Source organism: Stenella coeruleoalba, assembly GCF_951394435.1.
Source record: "Stenella coeruleoalba genome assembly, chromosome: 7".
Taxonomy (NCBI): Eukaryota; Metazoa; Chordata; class Mammalia; order Artiodactyla; family Delphinidae; genus Stenella; species Stenella coeruleoalba.
In genome coordinates this window covers 117598801-117618611 of record NC_137153.1, presented here as the reverse complement: position 1 = coordinate 117618611, position 19811 = coordinate 117598801, and the positions used below count along the sequence as shown (strand labels likewise).

The 19811-nt window shown below is 53.9% G+C and overlaps 1 protein-coding gene across 2 annotated transcripts in view; it reads right to left on the bottom strand.

The window, feature by feature from the left end:
- Positions 1–19811, bottom strand: part of LAMC3 (laminin subunit gamma 3) — a 61338-nt gene that overhangs the window by 18634 nt on the left and 22893 nt on the right. Inside the window, exons 5-15 of one of the 2 annotated variants that reach the window (XM_079927129.1) lie at positions 18005–18193; positions 17808–17925; positions 16455–16553; positions 13626–13762; positions 13192–13242; positions 10922–11032; positions 8868–9060; positions 8571–8689; positions 5985–6203; positions 4149–4337; positions 323–568 (exon numbers count right to left, since the gene is read on the bottom strand). In XM_079927129.1, the coding sequence (XP_079783255.1) occupies positions 323–568; positions 4149–4337; positions 5985–6203; positions 8571–8689; positions 8868–9060; positions 10922–11032; positions 13192–13242; positions 13626–13762; positions 16455–16553; positions 17808–17925; positions 18005–18193 (1671 nt within the window). The remainder of the gene's footprint in view (positions 1–322; positions 569–4148; positions 4338–5984; positions 6204–8570; positions 8690–8867; positions 9061–10921; positions 11033–13191; positions 13243–13625; positions 13763–16454; positions 16554–17807; positions 17926–18004; positions 18194–19811) is intronic. The other variant, XM_079927130.1, reaches the window with a different exon arrangement.

Below are 19811 nucleotides of genomic sequence, written 5' to 3'. Positions count from 1 at the left end.
GACAGGAAGCCCAGGGGCAGGACAAACGTAATGAGTGCCGCAGGCCATCTGGGACAGTCTTGCATGCCAACTGTGGAGCGTGAGGTAAGTGCTAAATTATCCGGGCAGGAAAAAAAAAGAAAAAATCACAGGGTCAGAGTTGATCAGATCCCGAGGCTGAAAGACCTCGGAGAAGAGCAAACCCTTACACTTTCTTGACAAGGCAACAGGGAAGGTGAGTAATCTGCCTAAGGTTGCACAGCCTTGCAGAGCAGCCAGCTGGATCTGGTGGAGAAGGGGCCCACCACGCCCCACCCTGTGGGTCTGGGAGGGGGGTACTCACGCACGCATTTGTCTGCGGGCCGAGGGGACAGGGCGCTCCCGTAGAAGCCTTCCTCACAGCTCTCACAGTGGGCACCTGTCGTGTTGTGTAGGCATCGCAGGCAGCGGCCGGACAGGGGGTCACAGTTGCCCACTGCGTTGGGGTCCACGTTCCCACTGCACTGACACAGCTGGCAAGGCTGGGGGGCCCCAGAGAGCCCCAGTGGGTCCCCAAAAAAGCCATCATCACAGATCTCACAGCGCCACCCTGGGAAAGGAGAAACCTTGTGTGATTGAGGAACCCAGTCCGCTGGGTCCATGAAGGGTGAGGCCGGGCATGAACCAAAGTAAGCTCCCTCAGGTCTCCTTGTGGAGCAGAGCAGGGGCTCTGGGGTCAGTCTGACCTGGGGCCAGGGCCCAGCTGGGCCATTAGCAGGCTGTGTGGTCTTAAGCAAGTCACTGTGCCTCTCTGAACTTGGGCTCCTTGTCTGCAGAGTGGGGACAATAATGGCAGCTACCTCAAAGGACTGTTGAGAAGGTTTGGTGAGATCACTTGTGCAAAGCACTTAGCACAGATCCTGGCACATGGTTGGTGCTCAACAGCAGTGGCTGTTATCACCCATTCACCATCACCACCCTCCTTGTCATCATGTCATCATGTCATCACCCACATTCTCATCATCATCACCATTCTCTTCATTAGCGCCCTGACCACCATCTTCATCATCATCGTCATCATTGCCTTTGTCGACGTCACCTTCATCTTGATCATCTGTCATCATTACCATCCATCATCTTCATCATTATCATCTATCATCTCCATCATTATCATCCATCATCTTGGTCATTCATCACCTTCATCATCATCTTCCTTGTCTCCATCTTCAACATCACCGTCACCCTCCTCCTCACCCTTCTGTACCTCATCCTCTCCCCCATCTCCCTCCCTCAGCTGTGGTTGCTTTTTCGTTTGCGGTTTCTGACCCCTTTGCCTTTTCTGCTTCTCATGGTTTCTGAACTCCATTTGGACTGTTTATTTCATACTCCCACCTTGCTTCCTGGGTTTGATCTGGGGCTGCTGCTTCATCTTCCAGCCCCAGGGTTACTGTGAGTCTCAGAAAAGAAGGTGTGTGAGGAGGCTTTTGGAGGGTCATGGCCTGGGAGATTCACTCTGAACACAGACGGGGCATAAAAGGACACACTTGGACTATGTGGTTTATGCAGTGTCAGTTCATTCTTGGTAAGTACACCTACCTCTCTGTGTATATCTGCATGAGACAGACGACTGGGGGGACTCTGGGGGTGGCAGGATGACGGGCATCTTAAGTCGTCTTCTTGCTTGTATGCACATTCACGTTCCTCTTTACACGTTTACAAACAGTTGACATTGTTACCATGAGTATTACTAACTTTATAACTTAAAAAAGAGCTACTGTCATGGTGAAAGATAGTTGTGGGCTCCCTGCATCCTCAAAGTTCATTGGTCCAGTTGAAATCAAGTTAATGCGACTAAAGGCAGGCAACCTTGAACGTGGAGAGGAGGAATACTAAGGAAGAGATGAAAAAAAAAGAGAGAAAAGGAAGGCAAAGAAAAATCTGAATGGAGTTCAAGGTAGAGGCTAGTGTCTGGCTTTGAGACTCTGAAATAGAAAGGAAGTAAGAGGGGGGAATTCAATGATTAGGACTCCATGCTTTCACTGCGGAGGGCCTGGGTTCAATCCCTGGTCAGGGAACTAAGATCCCACAAGCTGTGCAGCGCGGCCAAAAAAAAAAAAAGTAAGACGGGCAAGGGGGAGATTGAAGCTGGTGATGAAGAATGTGGTCCCCATAGTTAACCTGCCATCCACTTGGGACCAGGTGAGGACAGCTCCCAGGTAGGAGGCAGCTGCAAGGGTTCAGGATGGTAGACAAGTGAGGCAGGCAGGGATCAGGGCTTGACCCTGGTCAGTTCCGGCTCAGACTGTCTGGGTGAGGGCTTTGGCGGGACCTGAAGGATGCTGGTGTGATAAAGACAGGAACTGGTACAAAGCCCCAGGGCCTAACGTCGACCCCAGGGAGCCTTCCCAGGGTTCCCTCTGTGGACAGCAGTGGCTTGCTCCCCAAAAATCCTCCCTTGGGTACCTTCTCTAAGTGTCTACCCTCTCACTGAATGGGATCCCCTCATGTTGCAGACCAGAGGAAGCCACAGGTAGGGAGCCAGAAAATGTGGGGAAGTTTATGGAAACAAAGGGGCATCATGATGGCAGGGGGCAGGGTCCTGTGGTGGGACCTCACTCCCTCAGTTCTTGGGACCCCTGCTCTGGGGCATCTCCCCAGTCCTGCTAGCCATCAGGGAGCTGCTTTCAGAGTGGTCTCAACAAAGCAGGCATCTGACAGGACCAAGATAATGGGCTGTCCTGATGCAGCCACAGGTACTAGATGTAGAACCAGGTGTCTGGGAACCTTGGAACATTATGCCAAGTGAAACAAGCCAGACACAGGGCTTCCCTGGTGGCGCAGTGGTTAAGAATCGCCTGCCAATGCAGGGGACACGGGTTCGAGCCCTGGTCCGGGAAGATCCCACATGTCTTGGAGCAACTAAGCCCGTGCGCCACAACTACTGAGCCTGTGCTCTAGAGCCTGCAAGCCACAACTACTGAGCCCACGTGCCACAACTACTGAGGTCCGCGCACCTGGAGCCCGTGCTCTGCATCAAGAGAAGCCACGGCAATGAGAAGCCCGTGCACCGCGATGAAGAGTAGCCCCTGCTCGCCGCAACTAGAGAAAGCCCGCACGCAGCAACAAAGACCCAACGCAGCAAGGAAGGAAGGAAGGAAGGAAGGAAGGAAGGAAGGAAGGAAGAAACAAAGAAGCTAGACATAAAAGGACAAATGCTGTCTGAGTCCACTTACATGAGGTACCCAGAATAGTCAAATTCAGAGACAGAAACTAGAACGGTGGATGGCAGGGGCTGTGAGGAGGGAGAACTGTTAAACAATAATTTAATGGGTGTGAAGTTTCTATTTAGGATGATGAAGAAAAATTCCGTGGATGGATGGTGGTGATGGCTACACAACGTTGTAAATGTACTTAAGGCCAGTGAGCTGTACACTTAAAAATGGTTAAAATGGCAAATTTTATGTTATGCGTATTTGCCAAAATTTAAAAAAAATCAATACTGGCATATACTGAAAAACCATTGAACTGTACACTTTAAATCGGTGAATCATAGCGTATGTGAATAATATCTCAATAAAGCTGTTTTTTTTTTTTAGAAAAATCAGACGTCTAGGATGACTCTGAGTCCCGGAGCGCGAATGAGGAACAGGGAGAGAGCTGGGGATGGGGACACTTCCGCTTCACACATTATCTGGTGACAGTTTAAAATTTTATTTATTTATTTGATGCACCACGTGGCTTGCGGGATCTTAGTTCCCCGACCAGGGATTGAACCCAGGCCCACGGCAGTGAAAGCACTGCGTCCTAACCACTGGATTGTCAGGGAATTCCCATGACGACATTTTTTTAAAGCTGAAAGTTCAATCAGAGGTTTTCCACCTTAACTATGGGGGAAAATTGATAGGAATATGGATTCCTGAGCTCTGTCTTAAGCTACTAAACCAGGCTCTGTGGGGCCAGGACCGGACATGAGGATTTCCAAAATCCCACGTGGTATGTTCAGTGGCCCAAGTTCTGACGGGAACCCATTCATCCCGGGCTCCTGGCTATGGGGCTACGAGACTCAGTGTCCCCAGAGGTCAGGCCTGTCACCCCTAAGCTGGGCCCTCCGTCATCTGTCCCACTCCAGACCCAGGACTCACTCCTGGAGGCCGGGCAGAGGCAGGGGCCCCAGGGCATGAGCCACTCACCTCTCTGGCCCGGGGGGCAGTGGGTACACACCACCTCTCTGCTCTCTGGGATGGTCATGCAGGCCGACTGTCCAGGGCACGGACAGGGCTGGCAGGCATCGGCTCGGCCTGTGAAGGGGTTGCCGTAGAAACCTGGCGAGCAGCGCTCACAGGATGGGCCCTCGGTGTGGTGGCCGCATAGGCAGATCCCTGAGGGGCAAGACGAGCGCCTGGTCACCACTGCCTGAGCCCAGACGCTCCAGAGACAGCAGGCAGGCTTCTGGCCGTGGGGGTCACAGAGCACGTCCCAGGCAGAAAAGGGGTGGGAACACTTCCAAGGTGGAGGCAGCATAGCCCAGGGATGAAGTGTCCACCCCAGGTTCACATCCACCACTTACTGACCGTGTGAACCTGGGCACCCCTGTGCCTCAACGTCCCCACCTGCAAAATGGGCATAAATGGCTCTGACCTCAAAAGGTTTTCATCAGGATTCAATGAGGCCACGCAGTCAAAGTGCCCTGCACAGTCTCTTGCACACAATTATTATTACTGTCGTCATTATTATTTTGTATTCCAAAACCTGTAACCGAACCAGCTGACGATACAGCTAGCATTTGCTGTCACAGTTTTCCTTTTCCTCTTCCTCTGTGTCCTCTTTATCTTTTTAATTGAAGCCTCCGTGTCCTCTTAACTTCAGGGACAGGGACACAGATCCAGGATTCTGGCCTTGACATGAGGCTCCCGTTTAGGGGGTCTATGGGTTTCCAGAGGCTTCCTGGTCTCACAGAACAGAACCCCCGTCTCTGCCCACTGGTTTCTAATGAAGGGGATTCTGCAAACCCCCTTCTCCAGCCCCACAGCATCTGGAGTCTTCTCAGAGCCACTGCCAGGGACTAAGGGAGGAGCCTGGCCGAGAAGGGGATAAGCAAGACCAGCACTTCCCAGAGGCCCCCGGCAGCACCCAGCAGGGACTGAGGTGAACAGGAGGAGAGGGGACGCAGGGCGGACAAGCGGAGCAGGGGTGGCATCCAGGGGGAGCTGTCACACCTGCCCTGCTTTCTTGGCCCAGCACCCACATGCTCACTACTCCTCCTCCCATTCAGGGTGGACAGCAGTGGCTGCTGCGCCCATTTTACAGATGAGGACTCGCCCACATGGAGCTGGAAGTCATGCCAAGGCGAGGGGCTCTGAGGGATGACAAACTAGTCCCATCTCATGAGACAACTCTCCTGGAGCACTGCATAGAAGGACTATGAGGTCTCATCTGGCTCGATTAGTGATGCCTGCCGTGGGCACAAGAAGCGGGGAGACCCCTCATGTTGCCGGTGCATGCCCATCTTGGCTGGCCCGTTCATTCCCAGGTTACTGTGCTTTGTCAGCTGAGAAAAGGCATTCCCTTTTCAGAGACCCCAGCAGCTCCAGGAGAGCAGCAGGGCGCTGACCCTCCCACCTCCTGTGTGAGGGACCAGCGTCCAGCCCCTGTCGGGCATCTCCTGCCCAGTGACTGCGGGCGAGGTCTTTCCCCAGGTTTCCTCTGCTACAAGTGGGGATGAATAGCTGGTACTGAACTTGTGGGAGGAGTAGCTCTGCCACCTATTGGCCGTGCAGCCTCCCTGCACCTTAGGTCCTTCATGTGTAAGATGGGACAGGAATGGTCCCGGCACCGCCAGGGGTTTTTGCAGGATTCAATGACATAGCATATAAAAATTGGAGGGACTCGAGGACACCATTTTATCGGTATTGTTTTTCGCGATCACTTACATGCTCATAGCTGACCCCGTGCAGGTCAGTACTCATCTCGCTGTTTTGTGTGCCCAGGTGGCCTTGCGGGGGTGGGGGGGATGCAGGGAGACTCACCTGTGTTGGGGTCACAGGTGCCATGCTGGTTACAGGTGCAGGGAACACAGCTGGCATAGGGACCCCCCAGTGGTGTCTCTCTCTTGTATCCCAGAGCACAGGACTCACAGAACTGGCCCGTGTAGCCCCTGGGACACGAGCAAGTCTCCACCCAGGAGGCTGGCGGGGAGAGTCCCCGCCGGGCCGACGTGAGCCGGACCTCAGTCAGGAATACTGGGCCTGCAGATCGAGGAGAGAGAGAAGGAGAGAGTTCCACGCACATGTTTCTCCCCCAAACCTTCCTATTCACATATGTAAAAGGCAAAGGGTTATTGGCTCACGTATACAGAGGCAGTCCATGGATCACTTATAATTTTTAAAAAACAGACCAAGGGCAAAGGAAAAAATAGGTAATTTTCAGAAGGAGAAATAGATATGGCTGGGAATTTTCCAGAAAGACATTCACTCTCACTGGTTATTAAAGATGTGTACATTTAAAGACTGCTATTGGGCTTCCCTGGTGGCACAGTGGTTGAGAGTCCACCTGCCGATGCAGGGGACACGGGTTCGTGCCCCGGTCCGGGAAGATCCCGTATGCCGCGGAGCAGTTAGGCCCGTGAGCCATGACCACTGAGCCTGCGCGTCCAGAGCCTGTGCTCCGCAATGGGAGAGGCCACAGCGGTGAGAGGCCCGCGTACCACAAAAAAAATAATAAAGACTGCTATCATTCAGGACCCTCAGATTGGTGAGCATGTTACAGTCAGTGACAGTGGAGGATGTGGGTGTGGGGAACTCAGGCATGGGACGGTGGGAATACAAATTAGGAGGTCCTGCTCCTAGTAACAGGGGAGTAGCTCCTCTCAGACCAACCTTCCCACAGAAAACAACTAGCAACTTGGGACAAAATATAAAAACTCTCTGTAAACACTGGAGGAAAACCAGAGCAGGTAAATAGGGGAGGACAGTGGACACCTGTCATCAGAATATAGACTGGTACAGCCTTGCTGAAGCAAAATTTGATAGCATGTGTCAAAATGTACACTCTTTGACCTAACATTTCCATTTTGAGGAATGTGTCCTAAAGACACACTTGCACGAGGATAAAAGACCTTTATACGAAGCTGTTCCCTGCAGCGCTGTTGGCAATGGTGAAAAGCTGGAAACCACTTCAATACGTATGAGTAGGGGGGTGGGTAAGACTTTATGGGGCGTCTCTACCACGGAGTGATATGCGGTGGACGTGCAGAGCCAGCCTTTTCTACGTGTAAGGCAAGTAGCAACCTCCAGGATGCACCGTTAGCTGAAAAAAGCGAGTGGCAGACCACTATACTGTGGGATCACATTTCTGTATTAAAAAAATACAAATATAAGTACATGCACACAGAAAGGTCTGGAGTGATACACCCCGGAACGTTATCAGTGGGCAGAGGAGGTTTGGGGGGTGGGGTGAGATGAGTGTCAATATGTCCACGTGCGTGTCCAGTTCACCCCCAGCACGGGCCTGGCCTAAGTAGGTGCTTTCTAAACATCTGTTAACTGACGGCTGAGTGAGTGACAGAGGAAGTTCTGGAAGCTGCTGGAAAGAGTAAAAATGAAATTCCTGCAAGGGGGGGGGTCTGGGGAGCAGGGAGTACTGGCAAGGATGATGGGGGTGAAGGCAATTAAACCACAGCCCCAAAGAGGAGGAGGGTCTGGGGCTGGAGGGGGCTGGGTTACAACCCCCAAGCCTTGGACTCAAGGGCGCCCCAGGAAAGGCTGGCCATCTAAGCCAGGGGTTCCCAAAAGGAGCAAATCACCCTCCTAGAAGCAGGGACTGGAATTCATACGGTTATTTTAAAATATCATTTACTTTCCTTTTATTTATTCTGTGTACTACAGTTAGAATATTATACTGTTTTTTAAAAATTGTGTCTAGGTTATAATATCTGTGAATTTCATTTCCAGATAGTAAAAGGGGTGCTATATATGAAAGATCTGTTCTAAAAAGGGGCATGGAGGATCCCTGGTCTAGGCACGTACAGGCACGGGGTGGGGAGAGGAGAAAGTACATTAAGGAAAAAGGGGGGAACCAGGAACAGTCAGAGGACCATCAGGGCAATCACCCAGTGACCAGGATGGGAGGTGCTAGAGGTCCCGACTGAAGTGATGACTTCGCTGGCTGGTTCAGAGGGTTTAGAAACCAGGCTTTCTCTAGGTGCAACACCTCTGATCACCAGCAGGGGGAAGTGATACCCTGGGAACCCTGGCCTGGCCCCTACGGCCAGCACCAACCTAGGGCCCTCTAGGGTGCAGCCTCCTGGCAGTGGGGGACTCTGCCATGGTGTGACCACGCCAGGCTCTTGGCTGCCTTGTGGCCAAGCACCTGTCCCTTAGAGCTGTCCATCCTCAGGCCCCTCACCTGTCCAGCCCCTCCTTCTGCTCAGCATCCCCTCCAGCTGCCCTTACTGGTTACATGAACTTGGGCAAGCGTCCCAACCTCTCTGAGCCTCAGACTCCTTCGTGGTAGAGTGGGGACGATGATCGCCTGCTGTGAGGACTCAGCAAGGCTATGCACGAAAGAGCCCGGGGGCCTAGCTGGTTTGGGGGCTGGGGGTGTCCCTAACTCACCGGCAGGGCTGGCACTGTGGCCACTGGCCTGGATGCGCAGAGCAGTCAGATTGGTGAGCAGCTGCTGGACGTGGAAGGGCGGCAGCGGAGGGTCCATGTCCTCGGAGGTCTCTTGCAACCTGGCAGGGGGACGGGGTCAAAGCAGAACGTGAGGCCCAGGGCAGGTGGTGTCAGGAATCCTCCAGCAGGAGTGGGGAGGGTGGGAGCCCCCAGACCCCAGGGAACCAGGTGTGCCTGGACCTCAGGGACCACCCCGACTGCTCGACCCCATCTCTCAGGACAGAGCGGGACACTTACAGGAACTTGAGCTGTACCTCCCCTGGCTGCCTGGTGTCCAGGGGGCTGGGCGAGCTGGAGTGCCGCAGAGTCAAGGTCAGACCCGCCCCTTCCAGCCTCAGCCTCGCAGGGATGGGGGAGCCCCTGGGGGGGGCCCGGAATGTCAGTGTGAGGAGCTGCCCATAGCTGAGCCGCTGGTCTCCCAGGAACTTCTCTAAAGACAAGACAGGGCAGCTTTGACGGTCTTCAATTAATTAGCTGGATTTTAAATGTCTACAATGATTTTATTGCCAATTAAACCTTCGAAAGATAAAACTACAAAATCAAAGGGTCCCTGCACAGAAGACGCTGAGGGTGGCCCATTCATACCTCCGCAGACAGGGCTGGCTTCCTGGGCATGTGACCCTGGCAGTTACCTGGGGCCCCACGCCTGGCTTAACGCTCTGCTGTCCCTATCTTGACACTCTTAAGACTTTTATTTTGGAACTTGGGTTTTGTAAGTGTAGTGTCGTGGGACAAGGGAGTCTGTACAGGAGCAGAGGAGAAACTCACAGTACGCAAGGCCTGCCCGTGCACACGGCACTCATGGCGCCCAACCCCGTGAGCTCAGAATCCCTGGGGAGCCGCATCCACGGCATTTAGTGAGGCTCAGAGCGAGTACCAGGCAAGCGTGCTACACGTGTGACTAAGCAGGGGCACTGACAGCCCCCAAGGGCCACACTTCCCATGGGAATCGGAACTTGCTTCCAGCGGGAAGAAGGCAGACGCATAAAGGACCGAGGGGCCCTGTCATAGCCCGTCTTATTTGGTCATTTCTCTGTATTAGCCAAGTGCTTCGGCAGAAGATCATGACACAGAAGGAAAGGGACCAAGAGACACCCCATCCTTCCTCCCTTCAGGCCTTCCGTACTCACGAGAGTGTTTGTTGAATGTGTGCGTAAAAAGAAGTGAAATCAAAACGGTTGAGTTCGCCCACCACCTGCCCTGCCCACTGCAGTGTGCCCAGCACACCCAGCAGAGAACCCAGCAAACACTTGAGCGAATAACTCCTTCTTAAATCCGTTGACAAAGCAACGAGGGAACAGAGCGTGTTTTCTGCTCTCGGGCTTCTGAACTTGGAACACCTGCCCCAGGAGGGGACCCGAGGACCCCATGGTCTTTGTTTCCTGGCTGCAGGGCACATGGGTGCTGCATCCTCAGACGTCTGTGTGCCCCTCTCTAGCCCCTCTCGCAGAGAGAGGGAACGGGCAGGACTGGGTGAAGGGAGCCAGTGGACCCCATATCTGGCCACAGTGGAGCTAAGAATGGGCTCCAGGCTCCTGGTCTGATACAGTTTCCAGGAGACCAAAGCTGCCCAGTTGGTGGGGAGTGGTTCAGAATAATCTAGAACTTCTTGCTTCTACAGGAATACCATGGTCCCGGGCATGGGGGTGCGGTGGCCTGGCGGGATGAGACGCTGATGGGAAACGCGCAGGGACTGTCTGGGGTGCGACAGTGGCCTGAGGGAGCCCTGGGTGGCAAGGCTGTGATGAGGAAGCAGAGGCTGCGGGGCACGTGGTCGGCAGGAAAATGGCCCCCCAAAGTGTCCAGGTCCTGATCCCCGAAATCTGTGAATATGTTATGCTGCGCGGCTGGAGCAGTTAAGGTTGTTAATCAGCCGGACCTCAAGTAGAGAGATTATTTTAGATTATCCAGCGGGGCCCAACATAATCACAAGGGGCCTTCAGAGATGGGAGAGGAAGGCAAAAGAGGCGGTGTCAGGAAGATGCAACGTGAGAAAGATCTGACCGGCTTTGAAGGAGGAGGAAGGGGCCACGAGCAGAGGGATGCAGGCCACCTCGAGAAGCTGGAAAAGGCCAGGCAACGGATTCTCCCCCGGCGCCTCCCCCAGAAAGAGCCCAGCCCAGCCGACACCTTGACTTCAGCCCAGAAAGACCCGTTTTCAACTCCCGACCTCTAGAACACTAAGAGAATACATCTGCGTTGCTTTTAGCCACTAAGTTGGTGGTGATCTGCGACAGCAGCCACAGGAAATGGACGCGGGCAGCCCTGCCCCTGCCTGTGGAGGCAGGTACCTGGTGCTGTGAGCTCCTCCTTGCCCTCTGGGTCCAGGAGAAGCCCTCTCAGGCTCCACTGTGCAGGATGTTCTGGGCCCTCCATGCTTCTGGTCCGCCAGCCCTCGGCTCCTGGACAGCAAACACACACACAGAGCCCCTGTGAGGTGAGGCCCTGGAGGGTGGCCTCTGCCCCCTCCCACTTCACACCCTTTCCCGGGTCCCAAGGACGACCCCCAGAGGCCTGAGTGCAGCCTGAAACACCAGGACCCAGGGAGGGGAGAGACTGTTCTAGAGACAGGCCGGGGGGGATGAGAGCCAGCTGGTGCCAGCAAACGCTCCGTGCCCAGAGCCAGGCAGCTCGGAACCCCACTCCAGATCAGGATGGGGGTCTTGGGGTGGGAGGTGGCTCCAGGAGGAGCTGGGAGGCTCAGAGACCCGGCTCTGTTGGGGCACAGTCAGACCTCCGGGCCTGCCCTGCCCCTTCAGTGGGCTTTTTTCTTTTTTAAAATATATTTATTTGGCTGCGCTGGGTCTTAACTGTGGCGCACTGGATCTTTAGTTGCAGCATGTAGGCTCTGAGTTGCAGCATGCAGGATCTAGTTCCCTGACTAGGGATCGAACCTGGGCCCCTTGCATTGGGAGCATGGAGTCTTAAGCACTGGACCACCAGGGAAGTCCCCTTCGCTGGGCTTTGAGCACATGATGACATGAGGACAGCCCGGAGACCCCACTGTGGGCAGTCTCTAACAAGACTGGACTAGACCTTGTCTTCAGGTCTTCAGAGGATTTCCTCGCCCGTGACCTCACCACCCCGTCCTTCCAGGTATGCGTGCCACGAGCCCCACTGCACCCAGGGAGGCCACCTGGTTAGGAAGTGGCCACGTCAGGGTGGGAGCCCAGTCCCAGTTCAGTCCACCCTCCCTCTGGTGATGGCAGTACACCAGGCACAGTCGGGCACAGAGCAAGTGACCTCCAGAGGGTGCTCTCCAGGGGGGCAGCTGGAGAATATGGTGGAGGCCCAACACCTGGGGCACCCAAGGGGTGAGGAGGGAGGGATGAAGAAACAGAAAGAGGTCAGAAAGGGGAAGTCCGGGGCTCCTCCGTGCTAGACTAGGCTCTGCCCCTTTGCTGGCTGTGTGACCCTGGGCAAGTTACTTAACCTCTCTGAAGCCGGTTAGTGCCTCATCTGCAAAATGGAGGCAATGAGGTACTGTGGTCCCGGCAGCAGTTCTCAAGTTGGTTTGAATATCCTGGGAGATCCCTAAGGCTCTTTCAGGGGGTCCACGGCGTCAAACTATCTTCTAAATAACATTAAAATGTTATTTGCGTTTTTCATTCTCTTTCTTACAGTGAGAATTTTCCAGAAGCTACAGGATGTGTGATATCACAACAGACTAAATGGCAGAAGCCGTGGTAAGAATCAGCTGACTTCTATTAAGCCAGACCTTAAAGAGATGTGCAAAAATGTAAAACGGGTAGCACTCTTCTCAAAGTTTTTTGTCTTTTAAAAAGAGCGTTATTTTTCACAGGCAGAAGTTATATTTTGTTATAAGTTTACTACGGTCATCCGTAAATGAATTAATACACAGATATTTAAAAACTACTGTTTTAATTTCTAATACAGAAAATATCCGTATAAACAACCCACCTTAACAAAAGGACTTTGAGGTTCTCTCTAATTTTCAAGCACATGAAGGGATCCAGAGATCAAAACGTTTGAGAACTGCTGGCCGAGGGTGTTAGTGAGATCACGTGAGATGCTGAGACTGAAGGGCCAAACCCAGGGCTTGGCTCCAAGTGAGGAGGATCGTGATGTTATTCTAGGATCTATAAAATGAGTCCCTTCTGACGCTGACATCCTGGACTACAGCCCAAGTGACCACAAGGCGGTCCCCATTCCAAGCCCCGCTCCGTCCTGCTTTCTGCGTGGTGTCCAGCAGAGGGCGCACTTCTCCCCTGCATCTGGGGCGCCCCAGAGCCAGCCCTGAGGTTCTAGCTCCCTGGGGGAGATGCGGGGGTGGGGAGACTCAGTGGGCATGGCAGGGACCCACGCAGGCCATGATTTAATGCAGAGTTCTGAGCTCCACTGCTTTCCCGCTCCAAATATCTACCTGGAGCTGGGGACCCAGGTCCCCACAGCACCCCTGGACCTAGAGAGAAGACCTGCACAGCAGTGAACAGCAAAACTCGGGAGCTGATGAACCCAAGGTGCCAACAACTAAGTTACGTGACCTTCCTTTTCTGGGCCTCAGGTGCCTCATCTGTAAAATGGGGATGAGAATACCTACCTGTCAGGGAATCCAGGAGGTTCCATGGACATAACGAGCTCAGCATGGTGCCTAGCATATAGCAGGTGCTCAAAAATGGAGGCCAGGGGATTGAGCCCGGATCCCCAGCACTAGGGGGCCAAGGAGCAACTGGAAATTCCCCCACAGGCTCCAAAGGCTGCCAGGTGCCCACCCCCCACCCCTGCTGGCGGCTGAGGAAGACGGCAGCGGCCAGGAGGGAGCCGAGGGATGCAGGTAGGTGCTGGGGGTACTGAAGGACCCCGAGGCGCACGGCCGGTGTGTGGGCCTGCGGGAGACGCCCGGGCTGGGGCCCGAGGCTGCCCCCTCCTTTCCACACCCACCCATACCACCATCGCAGGATCCCCCCAGAGCAGGACCCAGGACCGCCCGTCCCAGCTGCGCTCGGAGGTGGCTGCAGGGCGGGCACTTCTTACCCCGGCGGAAGTCGGAGAGGATGTGGTGCTCCCGGAAGTGGGCAGCGGCCGCACATGCCCTGGAGTGGCCGTAGCAGAAGCAGCTGCTGCAGCCGGCTGGGCTGTGGGACTGCAGGCTAAATGTGCCCGGGCGACATCTGCAATGGAGGCGGACATGCCCACGGGGGCCAGATGAATTGGCTACATTCGGGGGATCCCAGCTAGACTAACCGGGGCCCAGAATCACCGGGGAAAGTTGTTTTAATTTCAGATTTACAGAAGAGTTGCAAAGATTGTAGACACGAGTTCCCATGGCCTCTTCACCCAGCTTTTCCTAATGTTAACATCTGCCATTACCAGGGTACGTTTATTAAAGCCAAGAAGTTAACACTGATTAACGTTATTTCCTAAACCCCAGATTTTATTAGGATTTCTCCCCCTTTTCCACAAACGTCCGTTTTCTGCTCCAGGAGCCCATCTAGGACATGACATTGCATTTAACGGTGTCCTTAATCTCATCTGTAACAGCTTCTCGGTCTTTCCTGGACACTTTTGACAGTACTGGTCAGATATTTTGTAGAATGTCCACCATTTGGGTTTGTCTGGTGTTTTTCAAGATTAGACTGGGGCTGTGGGTTTGGGGAAGAAATAGAGGCGAAGTGCCCGTCTTCTCACAGCATATCAGGGTAAACGATACCTGTGTGATGTCACTGGTAATGTATGACATCACTGGTCATGTATGACATCACTGGTGAAGTTAACCTTCACCATTTAGTTAAGGTGCTGCCTGCCGGGTTTCTTTTCTTTCTTTCTTTTTTTTAATATTTATTTGGCTGCGCCAGGTCTTAGTTGCAGCACACAGGATCTTCGTTGCCACGTGCGGGATTTTTAGTTGCTGCACGCGAACTCTTAGTTGTGGCACGTGGGATCTAGTTCCCTGACCAGGGATTGAACCCGGGCCCCCTGCATTGGGAGTGCGGAGTCTTAACCACTGGACCACCAGGGAAGTCCCTGCCAGGTTTCTCCACTGCAAAACTGCCATATTCCAGCCGTCAAAAAAAGTCACTAAATCTAGCCCAGGGGCAAGGGGAAGGGAATTAAGCTCCACCTCTGGGAGGGGGGCAGTAATCAAAGAACCTATGGTGAAAGCACCACAGTAATTAGTAAATATTGTGAGGGAGATATTTGGGGGCCATGCAAATATCCTGTTTCTCCCTCAAGTTCTGCCCACGAATGTCAGCATTCATCAGCGGCTCTGGCCTACAGCGATCGTTACTCTGATATTGTAACAGTACTTTAATATTTCCCTTATCCCTTCTCCATTTCTAATGTGGAATTCTTCTGCCAGGAAGAGTTGTCCCTTCATCCCCCTGTATTTATTTATTCACTCATCTATTTATATCAGTGTGGACTCGTGGATGTTTATTTTATACTTTGGGTTATAATCCGATATTGTTGTTATTTATTTTGTTCCAGCTCTGGGAACTCTTTCAGGTTGGCGCTCATGTCCGTTTGACACGGGCCCCCATCCTGGTTTGGGGTTTTCTGGGTTTGTCTTTGTCTGGTTTTGTTTTTAAGCACTTCCCTGCTTTCTACAAGATGCTTCGGGTCCATCCTGTGTTTTCCCCGCCCCAGTCCCAGAATCAGCCACTTCTCCCAGGAGCCCTGCAGAGGCCTTTTACAAACACATATTCCTGGTTTGCACCACGAGGGCTCCATTCGGGCCGACCCAGGTGGAGGAATCCAATTCATAAGAAGATGCCAATTACCCCAAAGCTGGGCCAGCTCCAACGAACACATCTCACCAGCCCCCCCATCTCACAAACAGGTAAAGTGAGGCTCAGAGGCAGACCTCCTCAAGGTACGAGGCAGTGGAGTAGAGCTAGTGGGATCTAGTCCCCCAACTCCACTCTGTCTCTTCAGCTTGAGGGGTCTTGGGGGAGGAAGACCCAGCAGGGAGTCCACCTCCCACCCCAGGACCCACAGGCCCCGCGTGGACAAGGTGAGAGTCAAGGCCGGGCTTCTTCCTGAACCAGTAGAGGCCCAACACAGTCCGGCAAGGGTAGAGTCCACAATATACTGCCGTGTCAGGTTCCCATGGCCAGAGGATCAAAGAGGCCCTGGCAACACCCCACGCTGGCTGCAAAGGCTTCAGAGGTTGGAGATGAAGCCAGGAAGAGGGGACAGAATGTGCCCAAGGACGTAAACGCACATTTGTCTGCCAGCCCATTGCTGGGGCTAGGAGGCCCCCTAAACACATCAAGGAGGAAGGGCAGGGAAAAGTCCTTCTGCCTCGTCGAGCCTTAGAAGCTCCGCTTGTACCATGATAGGATGGCAAGGATGGCAAACAAGCTTGAATCTCAGCTCAACTGGTGGGAGCTTCTTGGAGCAGGACGTAGAGAAGGATTCTGAGGTTACAGTAGAGATCATGGTAAACTGCTGTGGTCCATTGGTGATGTCTGCCCTGGGTGTGAGATGGGAGGGTTGTGGTAGCGCTCTACTAGTGATGTCTGCCCTGAGTGTGAGATGGGAGGGTTGTGGTACGAGTACCATGTATCTGCTCTCCCTGGATTAGATGGTCTCTCCTATCCTTTCTAGCTCTTTCTTTTCAGGATTCTGAGATAGGGGGAAAAAGATGTATTTTCACAGCTTATGAACTCTCAGTGGTGGTGGTCAAAGTATAAATGGTATCGTAGTCTTTAGATAACTTCCCGGGTGTCAGATCCATGGTGCTCCAGGAAGGGTGCCAGGTGGTGGGGTTGCCCAAGTCTGGGAGGTTGATGGCCCCTGCTCCTCCCACCACCACTGAGGTCACTTCCAGCAGGCTTATTACTGGATCGGTTCACCCACCTGTCACACAGGTTGCCTTCCACATTCTCTTTGCAGGGACAGCGGCCACTGCGGGGATCACAGGTGCCCAGGCTGCCAGCGGGATTGCAGGTACAGGGTCTGCCAAAGAGAGAGGACAAGAGGAAAGCGTCCAACGAGCAACTCCAGCGTGGGAATAGCCCACCCTCCTTGGAAGGAATCTCTCTATCCTTCCCCACGCCCGAGAGGAACAGGAGGCAGGCTGACCCAAGAGCCTGCCCCCTGGCTCTGCTGTTCCCACTGAGTGAAGGAAGTGACCCAACCACTCACCTGAACAGTGGTCCATCTGCCTACCCACCTGCTTATCCATCCACGCATTCATCCATCTGTGTATCCTTCCAACCACTGATCCATTTATTCATCCTTCCATCCTTCTATCCATCCCACCCACACACCTATTCACTTACCCATCCATGCATTTTCCATCCACCCACCCATCCATCGACCCATCCACCCATCCATCCCCCATCTGGTAAGACACGGTCCCTGTCCTCACAGAGCCTAGAGTCCAGTGAGGATGGACAGGCAAACAGGTAGATGCTGTGCTTTGATACAAGCTATGGGAGAGAAGGTACAAGAAGAGGCTGTGGCAGCGCCAATGAGGTGTCTGGAGCGGGAACAAGGTGGGGAGTTGTACCTTGACTGAAAATTAAAGAATGAGTAGGACTTTGTTCAGACACAGGCCAGGGAGAGGCAGGGTGTTGAGGGAGAAGAGAATGCTCCAGGATAGGAGAAGTGACATGTAGAGAGGCCCAGAGGCCATAGAAACCCTGGGGAAGCATCCAGGTCCCCACCTAATGGCCAGTTTTATGCCTGAACGACTGAGTATTTTGAGAGAGATCTGAGACTCCCCAAACCTCCCCAATGGCATTTCCACGGCCTTTCAAATATACAAGGAGACTGATGCAATGAACCAAAGCCAAGATCATTTAATAGTACTTCTGAATTTATAAGGGCTTTATTTGTTTTGGTCATTGTGTATTTTCTCAATCAAGTGATAGTAAAGCGTTGGACCCTCTTCTGAGGTCCAGACCCCAGTAGCCCCTGCCCATCTCTGTCCCCCTGGATGCCCCACGAGCACTGCAGACTCAGCCTCTCCCCACCCTGTGCTCCCCTTGCCATGAATGGCCTCCCTTCGCCCAGGTGCCTGAAGCAGAACCCCAGGGGGTCAGCCTTCATCCCTTCCTCCTCTTCCGCCCCCGGGTAACCACCTGCTGCCAACTCTGCCTTCCGAGGGGCTTGGGACTCTCCCTCCTGCTTCCCATCATTCAGTCCAAATCTGCCACCGTGCGCCCTTGCTGGGTCATCTACACCCACTGTCCCCACCGCCCTCACCTGCAGCCGCCCTCACTGAGCGAGTGGAACCCGGGCAGGCAGCGGTCACACTTCCAGCCCGTCACCGTGGGCTTGCAGATGCAGGTGCCGGAGTCATTGCACTGGAGGTGCAGGGAGCCTGGGGAGGAAGGACACAGGGCAGCAGGAGCCCGTGGCGGTGGGCGAGGGTGGGGGCCGGGGCGGTGCGGCCCACTCACCTGCTGGGTGGCAGTCACAGGGCTGGCATGGCATCTGTGGCTTCCAGCGATAGAAGTTCTCCCGGCAGCGCTCACAGTGTGGCCCGGCTGTGTGGTCACGGCAGCGGAGGCAACGCCCACCATGGCCCGAGCTGCGGAAGAGCTCCCGGTCAAACATGCACTCCTCAGAGCGGCCGCTGCAGTTGCAAGCTGTGGGCAGGAGGCGGGGGAGGGTGTGTGAGAGAGGCCGCAGCACATGGCAGGAGGGGAGTATGGGCCGATCAGCTTCCTTGTGGTGAGTGAGCAGGCAGCTGGAGGAAGGGCAAGGATGGAGTTCAGGCCTGGCTTGATCAAGGATCTGGAGACCAGTCAATTGATCTTCCAAAACAGGACACTCTCGAGAACAAAGGGGGCACCATTAATAAATATACCCCCACACAGGACCCTCCCAGGCAAGCCAGGACGTACAGTCACCTGGTCATGGATCACAGACTGGCTACCTTCTCGAGTGGCAGCGTGGCTCCCTCCAAGATCTCCTGTGGATCCTCTGAGCCATAAAAGTATGTGACTCTGATCCCCAGTGACCATGAGGTCACTCAGAAGCATGGAAAATACAAGTCACCTTTCATTCACTCATAAATACGTTTTTTAAAAAACATCTTTACTGGAGTATAATTGCTTTACAATGGTGTGTTAGTTTCTGCTTTATAACAAAGTGAATCAGTTATACATGTACATATGTTCCCATATCTCTTCCCTCTGCGTCTCCCTCCCTCCCACCCTGCCTATCCTACCCCTCTAGGTGGTCACAAAGCACCGAGCTGATCTCCCTGTGCTATGCGGCTGCTTCCCACTAGCTATCTATTTTACATTCGGTAGTACATATTAGTTCATACCACTCTCTCACTTCGTCCCAGCTTACTTTACCTACGTTTTTAAAATGTATGTACCAAAGGGACTTCCCTGGTGGTACAGTGGTTAAGAATCCGCCTGCCAATGCAGGGGACATGGGTTCGAGCCCTGGTCCGGGAAGATCCCATATGCGGCGGAGCAACTAAGCCCGTGAGCCACAACTACTGAGCCTGTGCTCTAGAGCTCACGAGCCACAACTGCTGAGCCCACGTGCCACAACTACTGAAGTCTGCACACCTAGAGCCCGTGCTCCACAACAAGAGAAGCCACCGCAATGAGAAGCCCTCGCGCAGCAACGAAGACCCAATGCCGCCAAAACTAAATAAATAAAAAAACAAAGTACATTCATGTTAAAAAAAAAAGTATGTACCAAAGATCGGCTCCGTCTTGGCTCCCGTGGTGAGCCCAGCATGGTGTGGACCAGTGCCCGTACACATGGTCCCACTGTTTGATGGAGGTCAGATGCAGCAAGCAGGTGGATATCCTGCAGGTGAAGGGCTGTGATGGGAGAGGCAGGGAGGCTCCAGGAGGTGAAAGGAGGGCCCTACAGCTGCCTTCCTGGAGGAAGTCACAGCTAAGTGGGACCTGACGGGTGAGCAGGAAGGAAGTGTCCAGGCAAAGGAGGGGAGGAGAGGGAAGGGAGAGTCCCAGGCAGGAGGGGAGAGGATAGTTGTGGCACAGGCAGAGAAGCAAGGTTCACCCAGTGTGGCGTGGGAGGGTGGCATGTCATGTGATGGGCAGGGCAGAGGGTGGGGACGTTGTGCACTGTGCCGGGACAGGGAGGGGCGCAGGGGCAGTTATGAGGTCAAGGGGTCAGCCAGGGCTTGATCCAGGGAGGCTGGGCAGCCAGCCGTGGTCAGTGGACTTCACCTTGGAGCAAGGGGCTCCGTGAATGAATATCATTGCATCTGCACTT